Source organism: Carassius carassius, chromosome 33 (assembly GCF_963082965.1).
Source record: "Carassius carassius chromosome 33, fCarCar2.1, whole genome shotgun sequence".
Lineage (NCBI taxonomy): Eukaryota > Metazoa > Chordata > Actinopteri > Cypriniformes > Cyprinidae > Carassius > Carassius carassius.
Window position 1 is genome coordinate 21,752,425 of NC_081787.1, and position 11,944 is coordinate 21,764,368.

The 11,944-nt window shown below is 32.2% G+C and overlaps 1 protein-coding gene across 4 annotated transcripts in view; it reads right to left on the bottom strand.

Moving 5' to 3' along the window:
- fbxw11a (F-box and WD repeat domain containing 11a) overlaps window positions 1–9,331 on the bottom strand; it is a 33,390-nt gene extending 24,059 nt beyond the window's left edge. Inside the window, exons 1-2 of one of the 4 annotated variants that reach the window (XM_059522062.1) lie at window positions 9,197–9,331; window positions 1,018–1,122 (exon numbers count right to left, since the gene is read on the bottom strand). In XM_059522062.1, the coding sequence (XP_059378045.1) occupies window positions 1,018–1,122; window positions 9,197–9,235 (144 nt within the window). In that variant the 5' untranslated portion in view covers window positions 9,236–9,331. Of the gene's footprint in view, window positions 1–1,017; window positions 1,123–9,196 lie in introns of those variants that run through there. The other 3 variants (XM_059522063.1, XM_059522064.1, XM_059522065.1) reach the window with 3 other exon arrangements.
- Window positions 9,332–11,944: the final 2,613 nt, after the last annotated feature.

Here is an 11,944-nt window from a genome sequence, read left to right on the forward strand (position 1 = left end):
ACAGAGCCATTGTTAAACGAGAAGCTGCGCAAATCCACGTTCCTCATCAGCGTTTATTTGCGCAACTAGACAGTTAACAACGGCTCTGTGTAGTAACAGCTGCTCTATGTGAAATCACGCACCTGATGGAATTTACCGCTGATTAGATAACCGGCTTTACTGGCGAGATGCGCATTAACGTTCGGCCGATCTCGATTGGTGCACCCCTACTGTAAAAACAGTAGCTTTGTGAAATATTATTACAATGTAAAATAAGGGTTATGTGATTATATTGTAAAATGTGATTTATTCCTGTGATCAGAGTTTAATTTTCAGCATCATTACTCCAGTCTTCAGTGTCACATGATCCTTCAGAAATCATTCCGATATACTGATTTTCTGCTCAAGAAACATTTCTGATTATCAATATTGAAAGAAGTTGTGCTGCTTCATATTTTAGTGGAAACAATGATACATTTTATTTTTCTGGATTCTTTTCAAAGAACAACATTTATTTGAAATAGAAAACTTTTGTAAGATGTGGCGTCTTTACTGTAGCATTTGATCAATTTGATGCATACTTAAAATAAAATGGTCCTGACCATAAATACTATCAGGGGCACTTTAGGATTGATTATAATTGGATTGTTCGGTTTAATATACTTTTAATGCATGTGTGTGTTTCTCAATGGACAAAGATCAGATATGAGATGGTAAGACTAAAGCAGACACAGACAATCAGGCAAGCAGAGACAATAATAGAGAGAGAGCCAAAAGAAAGACAGGCACTCTACTCTTCAGCAGTTCCTTTTCTGTTTTCAAAAAAAAATTAAAAAATAAAAAAGGCCAATTATACTGACTGAATTACAGCCCAGTAAACTTCTATGAATCTATGAATTTAAAGATCAGCCATTTATATCAGCCAATCACATCCAGAGACAAGAAGCCAAACACACATACACACATCCAGTGCATGGGACGGACAGAAAGACGGGAGGAGTGGAGACAAGTGGAGAGAAGAGAAGAGTAGAGCAGAACCTGGTTGTGGGCCCGGGAGGACGGGAGGCTCTGCAGGCATCTGAGAGCACACAGACTCTCTGCCACCGACGAACAACCCAGCCAGACAGAACGAGGCAAAGAACACTGTGAGAGAGAGAGAGAGAGAGAGAGAGAGAGAGAGAGAGAAGAGTGGGAATATGCAATAAAAAAAGAAAGAACGGGAGGCAAAACAGAGAGAAAAGAAGTATAGAACAAACAAAAGACCAGACCAGCAAAAGAAAGTCAGAACGAAAGAAACAGTAAACCAGGAAAACAATGAAAGACAGAAAGAAAAGAACAAAGGACAAGTCCAAAAGGATGAACATATTGATGAACAAAGGAATAAGCAAACAAACATAGAAAAAAAAAATCAACAAAACAAAAAGAAAGAAAGAAAGAAAGAAAGAAAGAAAGAAAGAAAGAAAGAAAGAAAGAAAGAAAGAAAGAAAGAGAAAGCAGCATGCAAATACAAAAACAGTAGTGATGTGAAGGTCGCACAAGTGAAACAGTGTGAAAAAGAGAAAAGAGTAGAGTCAGTGAGGAAAGTGAGAGGAAAAAACAGCATTAGAGCAACAGTGAGCAACACACACACACACACACACACACACACACACATTCCTGCAGACAGTGTTTTACATGGACCAACAAACACAATTATGAGTAAGCGGGAGGGAAAGAGGGAGTGGTCTAATAGGCTCCTCCCCTTCTGCACTAGTACAGAGAACTAGTTAAGAGTATGGATATGTGAAGACACAAACTTTAAACACTAGAGACATTCATGCTCTAGTGCTGAGCTGTGTGTTTGTGCATGACACTCAATGAAGTCTGAAGTCAAATTTAAAGATGGTAAACTGCTTATTTATCATTAATTATTATTTTTTATTTAAATGTATCTATTAGGGATGCACGATATATCGGCCACCATATCGATATCGGCCGATAAATGTACATTTTTCTGTTATCGTTATCGAACCAGTAAGAAAATTTGGCCGACATTTTAGAGCTGATAAATAATGCATTATTTCCTGCAGAGACACTTCAGATGCGCTCTGTTCATTATGATGTTTTTTATTGCTTGAATTATCACTGGAAACACTTCGAAAAGGAACATACAGGGAACTGCAACATGTGCAAGGCAAGTCTGTCATATTATAATGAGATTATTAGCTACTGTAAAATAATGTAACGGAATCTTTTTTTGCCCGTGTTTTAGCACATTGTTAAAAGATCCACAACGGATCCACACGACTAGCACAGTTAAGTTCGCTTGTGCATTTACAGTCTCTTGTGCAACTGTACTTTGTAATATTGTGTTTATTTTATGCATATAATTCAGATTATTCTCATATAGAAAGCATTTGGTTAAGCTATGAGGGTTAATAGAGTGCTTCAGTTTGCTGGTGATCATATTTAGCTCAGCACACACAGCTCAAACAGCAGCTTACAACATTAACTATGACTGAGATTGTTATATATATATATATATATATATATATATATATATATATATATATATATATATATATAAAACATTATAATGAGAACACTATTATAATAAAAAGTTATGAATTCTTTTGGTTTGGTTTCCGTGTTTCAGCGCATTGTTGTGGGAAGGGCCAAGAGCACATCCACAACAGAAGTTACACATTCTGATTAGCACCTCACTTAGTTCGAGTTCACGTGTGCATTTGGTCTTTTTGTACGTATATAAGTTGTAATATTATATTTATGTTGTATAAATATCTGAATATATGATGCGTTTCCCTGTGTTGAATAAGCTGGCAGCACTTTAGTTTACCGGCGTTCATTCAGCTCTTCAGCTTCAGCACACGCAGCTTGAACAGCTTCAGCACAACATTAATAGGCTAACTATAATTGGGAATTTCATAAACATAATATTATAAAGAGAATATTACCATAATAAAAAAGTTGTGAATTATTTGGGTTTATGTGCCGTGTTTCAGCACGTTTGTGACAAAGAGCCAAGAGTGTGTCCACGACACATCCGACTATTCGGGTTGTAGCGCGGGTGCATTGCAATATTGGAAATAGGCTACGAAATAGGAAATAGCCAGAGGATATCACATAAGCAACATACAAACTTTGTGCAAGTCAAACTTATGTCGGTAAACGCCTTTCACAATGATAGTGAAAGTAAAAACTGACGGCGCTTTCGGCATCTGATGACGTATTAACAGCTAGAGATGATGAGAGATGAATCTCCTAATAAGTGGTATATATATATGTAGTAATTTATTTCTTTAATGTTTCTCTTGTGGCCCAAACATAGTGAAAACAATGAGAAGAAATGTATTTCGTGTTGAACAGGTTTTATCAGTGAGGAGTAGCATAAGCTAATAGCCTAATTTCTCTATTTTTTATTTTTTTAGTCACAGTGTGTCAGTTATGCGTTGATGCGCTATAAAATTGTTGCGAAGGAAATTAATTGTAATATTAATTTAATAATAAAAGTAACCTAATAGCCAGAAAAGACCAGGCCTAGATTAATTGGAAATGCCAAATACTCTTAATAATGAAATTTTTTTTAATGATTTTGACAGTATCTCTGGCTATAGTCCTTACATGATTGTCCTCTTTCAACACACTCCATCATCTTATCGTCAGGTCCCCTGATCCGCTATACCACTGTCCACGGCCCGATTTATTTTTTTATTTACACGCAAGTAATGTTGCCCAGTAACTTGTGTCCATTATTTAAGCATTATTTTATTTATTTGTAAGGCAGCTTTATGTTTGATTATGTTGAAGTGTTTAATACCTTTTAATGGGGAGAGTATTTTGGTAATCAGGCTCTCAAAAATTATGTAAAAATGTGGATTTAGATTTATCGACCAACAAATCGGTTATCGGCTTTCATATAAGGAATTATAGATTATCGATATTGGCCAAAATTTTTATATCGGTGCATCCCTAGTATCTATATTATATATATACAGTACAGACCAAAAGTTTGGAAACATTACTATTTTTAATGTTTTTGAAAGAAGTTTCTTCTGCTCATCAAGCCTGCATTTATTTGATCAAAAATACAGAAAAAACTGTCATATTGTGAAATATTATAACAACTTAAAATAATAGTTTTCTATTTGAATATACTTTAAAAAAATAATTTATTCCTGTGATGCAAAGCTGAATTTTCAGCATCATTACTCCAGCCTTCAGTGTCACATGTAACATCCAGTCTATCACATGATCATTTAGAAATCATTCTAATATTCTGATTTATTATGAGTGTTGGAAACAGTTCTGCTGTCTAATATATTTGATGAATAAAAGGTTAAAAAGAACTGCATTTATTCAAAATAAAAAATCTAATAATATATTTTCTTTACTATCACTTTTTATCAATTTAACACATCCTTGCTGAATAAAAGTATTGATTTTATAAAAAAAGAAAGAAAAAAAAAATACTGACCCCAAATTACTGACCAGTAGTGTATATTGTTATTACAAAATATTTATATTTTAAAAACATAGCTTTTTTTTTTTTTTTACTTTTTATTCATCAAAGTATCCTAAAAAAGTATCACATGTTCTGAAAAAATATTAAGCAGCAGAACTGTTTCCAACTTTGATAATGAATCATCATATTAGAATGATTTCTAAAGGATCATGTGATAATGATCCTAAAAATTCAGCTTTGCATCACAGAAATAAATGATAATTTAAAGTATAATAAATTTAAAAACAATTATTTTAAATTGTAATAATATATCACAATATTACATTTTATTTCTGTATTTTTTATCAAATAAATGCAGGCTTGATGAGCAGAAGAAACTTCTTTCAAAAACATTAAAAATAGTAATGTTTCCAAACTTTTGGTCTGTACTGTATATTATTAATAATTTATTTAGATTTATTTTATATACGTTTAATTATTTTAATTAATATTATTTAAATTCACTAAAACATTGATAAAATTGGTTATTTAAACCCTAAATTTAAAGATGGTTAACTATTTATTTTTTTATTTAAAAACGTAATTATTATTATTGATCATTACTCCAGTCTTCAGTGTTACACGATCTTTCAGAAATCGTTCTAATATGCTTATGTATTATCAGTGTTGAAAACTGCTGTGCTGCTTAATTTTTTTATTTTTTTTGGAAGCTGTGATACTTTTTTCAGGATATTTGATGAATAAAAATAAAAAGAAGAGCATTTATTTAAAATAGAAATATTTTCTAACAATATAAACTACTGTACAAAAAGTTGTGTGTTAAATTAAGAAGTTATAGCAAAGATTAATATTGTTAGAAAAGACTTATATTTTGAATAAAAGCTGTTCTTTTTAACTTTTTATTCCTCAAAGAATTCTGAAAAGTATTGCAGTTTCCAAAAACATATATATATTTGGCAGCACAACTCTTTTGCCAACACGGATAATTCTAACAATAAATCAGCATTTTAGAATGATTTCTTAAGGATCATGTGACTCTTTATACTGGAGTTATTGCTAATGGAAATTCTTTGCATCACAGAAATAAATTATATTTTAAAGGATATTAAAATAGAAATCATTATTTTATATTGTAATAACATTTTGCAAGATTACTGTTTTTTTATGTATTTTTGATCAAATAAATGCAGAACCTAGATGAGCATAAGAGCCTTCTTTAATAAACATTGCTAGTCTTTCTGATCCTAAACTTTTGAGATGTGTGTGTGTGTGTGTGTGTGTATACACACACACACACACACACACACACACACAATTTAAATTAGTAATATTATTATTATTATTTAAAAACACTGAGCTCATTTGATGCAGTTCACCTAAAAATGAACATTCTGTTATAATTTACTCACCTTCAAACATGTATGTGTTTCTTTGTTGAACACAAAAGAAGAAAGTCTTCACAGACTTCCATAGTATGGAGGAAAAAATGGTGGCCAGAAACACTTAAGTTACCCACATTCTTCAAAATATCTTATTTTGTGTTCAGCAGAAGAAAGAAACTCACACGTTTAGAACAAAGCAGAGTATAAATTATGAATTTTAATTTCTGTGTAAAATATCCCTTTACACTACAAGACATTTTGGCCATTTCATGATATACTCTTTTACTAGACCTCACACTAATAATATAACCATTCATAGATCTGCATCCAAAACTCCAAATCCCATTCAAAACAAACCAGGCTCTCTTTTCTGAAGACTGGCATAATCATGGCAGATCTAGTGAGACTGAACTAGTTAGTGGTTACACCCCCTTGTGCATCGTTTACACTCTGATTCAACTATGCATGACCTATTTTGGGACAGATGTGTAGTTTAATTTTTACTTTAGTAAATATGAATAGCATAAGCATTACGAATTAGGCATTTATTAGATGTTTCTTATAGGGGTCTGCGATATCTCGATACTTAAAATATATTGAGATATTTTTTAAACACGATATGGATTTTGACATATCGTATATATTGATATATTGTTTATATTTAATTCTGATTCCGACATATCCATTCTGAATCCAGTCATAAAAATGTAATTCATAGTTGTGGAATGTCATGGAATTTGTCAAATTTTGAATTAATTAATCAAAAGTAGGTCACATCAAATCGCGATATGGACTAATATCTGTAAATATTAAGCCGGAAAAGTCTATTTAAATATGAATCCTGCATGTTCTGCTGTCTGTGTTAATGAATGGCGCAGAAGCGCGTCTTCGTTTATTTCACACACGGAAGCACGCGTGACGCTCGCGGTCATTTCAGTGTATTTCCTCTCACAGAATAAAGACGTGAACACATGAGGAACATCTCCAGAACTGCACTGAGAGTCACTTCATGAGCATCTGACCGTTTGATTTGAATAACTGTAGTATCACATACACAACTGTAAAGGTAAACCCGTCAAAATAAAAGTACTTGCCAGAAATCTACAATCTACCTACTACTACTACTACTATTAAAATTAAACGAACATAATTTAAGGGATAATCACACAGCATTACTTCCATGTTTTATTTTAAATAGTAAATCCCCTTTGTTTACCAAAAAATAAAGTTTGCTTAATTTTCAATAATTAAAAGATAAATTAAATGAATGTTTTATGCCTTCATTTGATAACCAGAAAAATGTAAATACACAGAATTTCAGAGGGAAAAAAAACATTTCACATAAGGCTATTTTAAGAAAATATTTTTTATGCATTTAAATAATTACACATGCTAAAACACACAATTAGGTAACAATAAAACATATGGTGAAGAAAAAAATAAAACATTTCATAGGGCCCTAAACATGTAATATTTGGCATATTTGTTTTTGCAGTAGTTTTGGGGGGTTATTTTTCCTGTAAAGATATCGAGATATATATTGTATATCGAGATATAGCAAAATATATTGAGATATATATTTTGCTCCATATCGCCCAGCCCTAGTTTCTTATGCAAAGTGGACATAAACAATAGACTTTGTAACACAATGCTTATAGACAGCATATTATTACTACATATAGAGTATAACCTATAATAAACACGAAGACAGTGATAAATTAAGTAAATAAACTGTATGTAATGATATCCGGGACACATATAAGTGGAATTAAATACATATTAGACTGTTTACATGAATCTCATACAAGTTGTGTATGGCATATGAAACGCATACAGATTCTGTATATTTGGATCCCACATTTAGATAAGCACATACTGACTGTATGTGACATTTAAGAATATATAGAGTGTGAAAAAAATAAGCGTAAATAGACAATATGTGACATATAGTTCGCATACATTGAAGCACATATAGACTGTGTCATATGTAAAGCATAGACTGGATGAAATGTATGAAAACTAAATTTATTTTGCATCAGATTTGTAAAGCACATATAGATTGTTTAATAAATTAAGCTCATACTGACAAAATGTTATAGGAAGCGCTAATAGATTGTTTACATCTGTTTATACAGACAATGTGAAATAGTGCAAATATGGTTTAATATATGAAGCACAAATAGATGGTTTAATATATGAAGCACAAATAGATGGTTTAATATATGAAGCACAAATAGATGGTTTAATATATGAAGCACATATAGACTGTTTGATATATGAAGTACAAATAGATTGTTTAATATATGAAGCACAGCACGTATAAATTGTTTAATATATGAAACACAAATAGATTGTTCAATATATGAAGCACATATAGATGGTTTAATATATGAAACTTGCACAGATTGTCTAATATATGAAGCACATAGTTTGCTTGTGATTTATGAAGCACATACAGATTGTTTAATAATGATTGTTCAATATATGAAAATTAAATCATCTATATGCGTTAATGAGGCACATATGCATTATTTAATATATGAAACTGTGTGATAGATGAAGCAAAAAAAAAAAAGTGTATAGCAAATACAGGCAATGTGATATAGCCTATTAAACGTGTATACACTGTTTAACATATAAACCAAATATATTAATAACTATCCCTTATGAAAATTAACCATGGTTTTACTACAAATAAAACCAAAAAACCATGGTTACTATAGTTAAACCATGGTAACCACAAATTAACCATGGTTTTGCTAAATTAACCATAGTTTAACCATGGTATTTGTAGTAAATCTGTGGTTATACAAATGGTAGTCAACACGCCAAAAAAACATAGTTTTACTATAATAAAACCATGTTTATTTTTCGTAAGGGATATGAAGCGAATCAAACTGACACATCAAACGCGTATAGACTACTAGATATATGAATCTATATACATGTAAACTATATACAACACATGAAGTGCAAATGTATGTGATCTTAGAATCATAAACAGAACGTATACACCTGGTCAAGTGTATATGTGTATGATATATAAAGCGCATAACCACTGTGATATACGACGCGTGCAGTGGCGCAGCGGTGCCGCAATGACCGCTCCGCTCCTCCAGCGAACCTAAATCTCGACATTCACACGCGACATACGCGTCAAATCATGAGCGAAAAGTCGGTTTGATGATACAACTTGAATCAATCCTTACAGCGCAACATGATAACAGCCGAATGTTTTGTATCTATTCGGGCCGCTGTTGTGTTTTTGTCCTCCTCCTTCTCTAGCCCGCGTAATAATGCGTTATAACGAATATAAACATCCGCACGAGCATCACATATTCAGACCGTGTCGTGTATGCTGTTCCGCACGCACCATCAGCTCCAGCGTTTTGTCCTCGATGTCCGGATCCATATTACTGTTGTTCTGGTTGAATCCAACCGTGAAAATGAAAACCTCTCCGTGGAACCGAGCGAAGAGAGTAACAACAAACGCCTACAAAACATGGAGCCACACCGACATTACAGCAAAATAAGAGTCCTAGGCCACAGTGACACCAGAGCCCGTCTCTGGTGACCCTGACACTTGACAAAACAAGTCCATTATTATTACATTTATTCATTTAGCTGACGCTTTTATCCAAAGCGACTTACAATTACTATATATGTCAGAGGTCACACGCCTCTGGAGCAACTGGGGGTTAAGTGTCTTGCTCAGGGACACACTGGCGGTTCACAGTGGATTCGAACCCGGGTCTCCCACACCACAGGCATGCGTTTTATCCACTGCGCTAACACCACCACCATTATTAAATTAATTACAGTGCTGATTCATTGTTTGGGTAATGTTTATATAAGGTTTTACTTTATTTTCCTTTGTTAAAAAAAAGAAGCAGAAGAGAAATGCAAACACTGGGAAATAGGATTAGAGATGGTTAAATGTTAAGCAAACATAATAATACTAAGAATAATAATTATTATATACAATCAAAATACTACAAATAAGGAATAATTAACTAATTACAATTGCACAATTTATTTTTTGATAAGCCATAACTTCTGTTATAACATCTAAAATAATCAAATGAATAATATATTACTCTATTTCAATAATATGTTTATATGTTATGCAACTTTATTTTAACTATAAACAACGTTATATATTTTATTTGACAAATTAAGAGTACACGTGCACAAATTTAGGCGCAATCATATTAGGACTTTTAGTTTGCAAAACCAGCAACATTGATCTCGGTTTCGGGATTTGCGCTGTCAAGTGGTCACGTGCATAGACATATAAATACCATTGGCCGCTCGACCGCACGTCAACGTCGCCGCCATATTGGAGCGGGCAACTCACATCAGGACAAAAGAAAACGTACCTGACTCATCGACAGATTAGACACCTACAAACCGTCACACGATAATAAAAACAGATCTCGGGGTGTTATCTTTCACATGTAAGACTCAGCTGTTCTTTCTCGATGTTTTTTGGTCATTTTTAACATTTTTTTGACAGCTTAATTAACCACCAGTGTCAGACTATTAATAATAGCTAGCGATATCGCTAACGTAGTTAGCAGTGAAAGCTGAGACTTTATAATAATTTTTAATGAATTCTTATTACGTTTTAACTTATATTGCCGTTTAACTAAATGGTGTTATGAACACAATACACAGAGTGAGCCCTTTGACTGTCTAGATTAATTATGGAGCTAAAGCTTCTCTCTTTAATTTCACTACCGTTACTTATTTACAAAGATTAAGTGGTAACACTTTAGAATAATAGTCCTTTAGTTAGTTAATGTTAGTTAATTCATTAATTAACATGAACAAACAATGAACAATACATTTATTACTGTATTTATTCATCTTTGTTCATGTTAGTTAATGCAAATACAGTTTTTCATTGTTAGTTCATGCTAATTCAGAGTGCATTAACTAATCTTAACAAGCACAACTTTTGATTTAAATAATGCATTAGTAAATGTTGAAATGAACATCAACTAAGATTAATAAATGCTGTAGAAGGATTGTTCTTGCTTAGATCATGTTAACTAAAGTACAGTAGTTAACTAATATTAACTAATGGACCGTTATTCAAAAGTGTTACCGATTAAGTTTATCATCACTTGATTATAAGGATTTCATTGCTTTTCATAAAACTGTGAACTGACTCTATGTATTCTTTTTTTCTTCCCTTTTAGCCATTTGCAAACAGGACAAAGACAGCCTTAAGGAAAGCTGTTCTCTGCATTTCCAAGAGACAAGACTATACCTCCACAGACTAGTGTTGTGTTTGTACTAAACCCAGAGCAGCCCTGAATGAATCGACAGAATGACCCTGCTCATATTCTAATACTATAGACTGCATTTAAAAAGCTTTGCACAGGCTGTTTAATGCTGATCATGTACTGCGTGTCTTTACACAAAAACTACATGATGTAAATAGCCTAGAAATAAAAAACACAGGAACTCATAGTGGGTCCAGCTGCAATATCACGATGAACTCATTGTGATGTTGTTATAATGATTATTAATTTTGATTAATCTAAAGTTTTTTGAGGGGGGCATCTCATATTCTGGTCTGTGATAAACATAACTATACTTTAATTTTGTTGTGCAAGGTAAACTTCACACACTCACACCCAAACATTCATATGTGTTAACATACATGGAAAAATAAACCACTGTTTCAAAATGTGTGTTTTCTGCATGAGTGTGTGTAATGTGCATTATAGAACAAAATGTCAAGCATCATCAAGTTTTTAACATTATTTGACTCATTAATTGAATAAAATAGAAAATCTTGAGGGAAGCGGCGGATAATTAATCTTTATTAGTCAGGTTTTGTCTTCACAACTAAACCACTTGAGCTGAGATTGATTCAGAGGATTTTTAATTTATATATATATATATATATATATATATATATATATATATATATATAATACATTATATTTATATATATATATATATATATATAATACATTATATATATATATATATATATAATGTATGTGTGTGTACATGTATATATTATACTTAAGGAGCTCATTGATTAAACACAATTTGGAACTCATGTCCACCATTTTTTTTTGTCATAAATTGTCTTAATTTGATT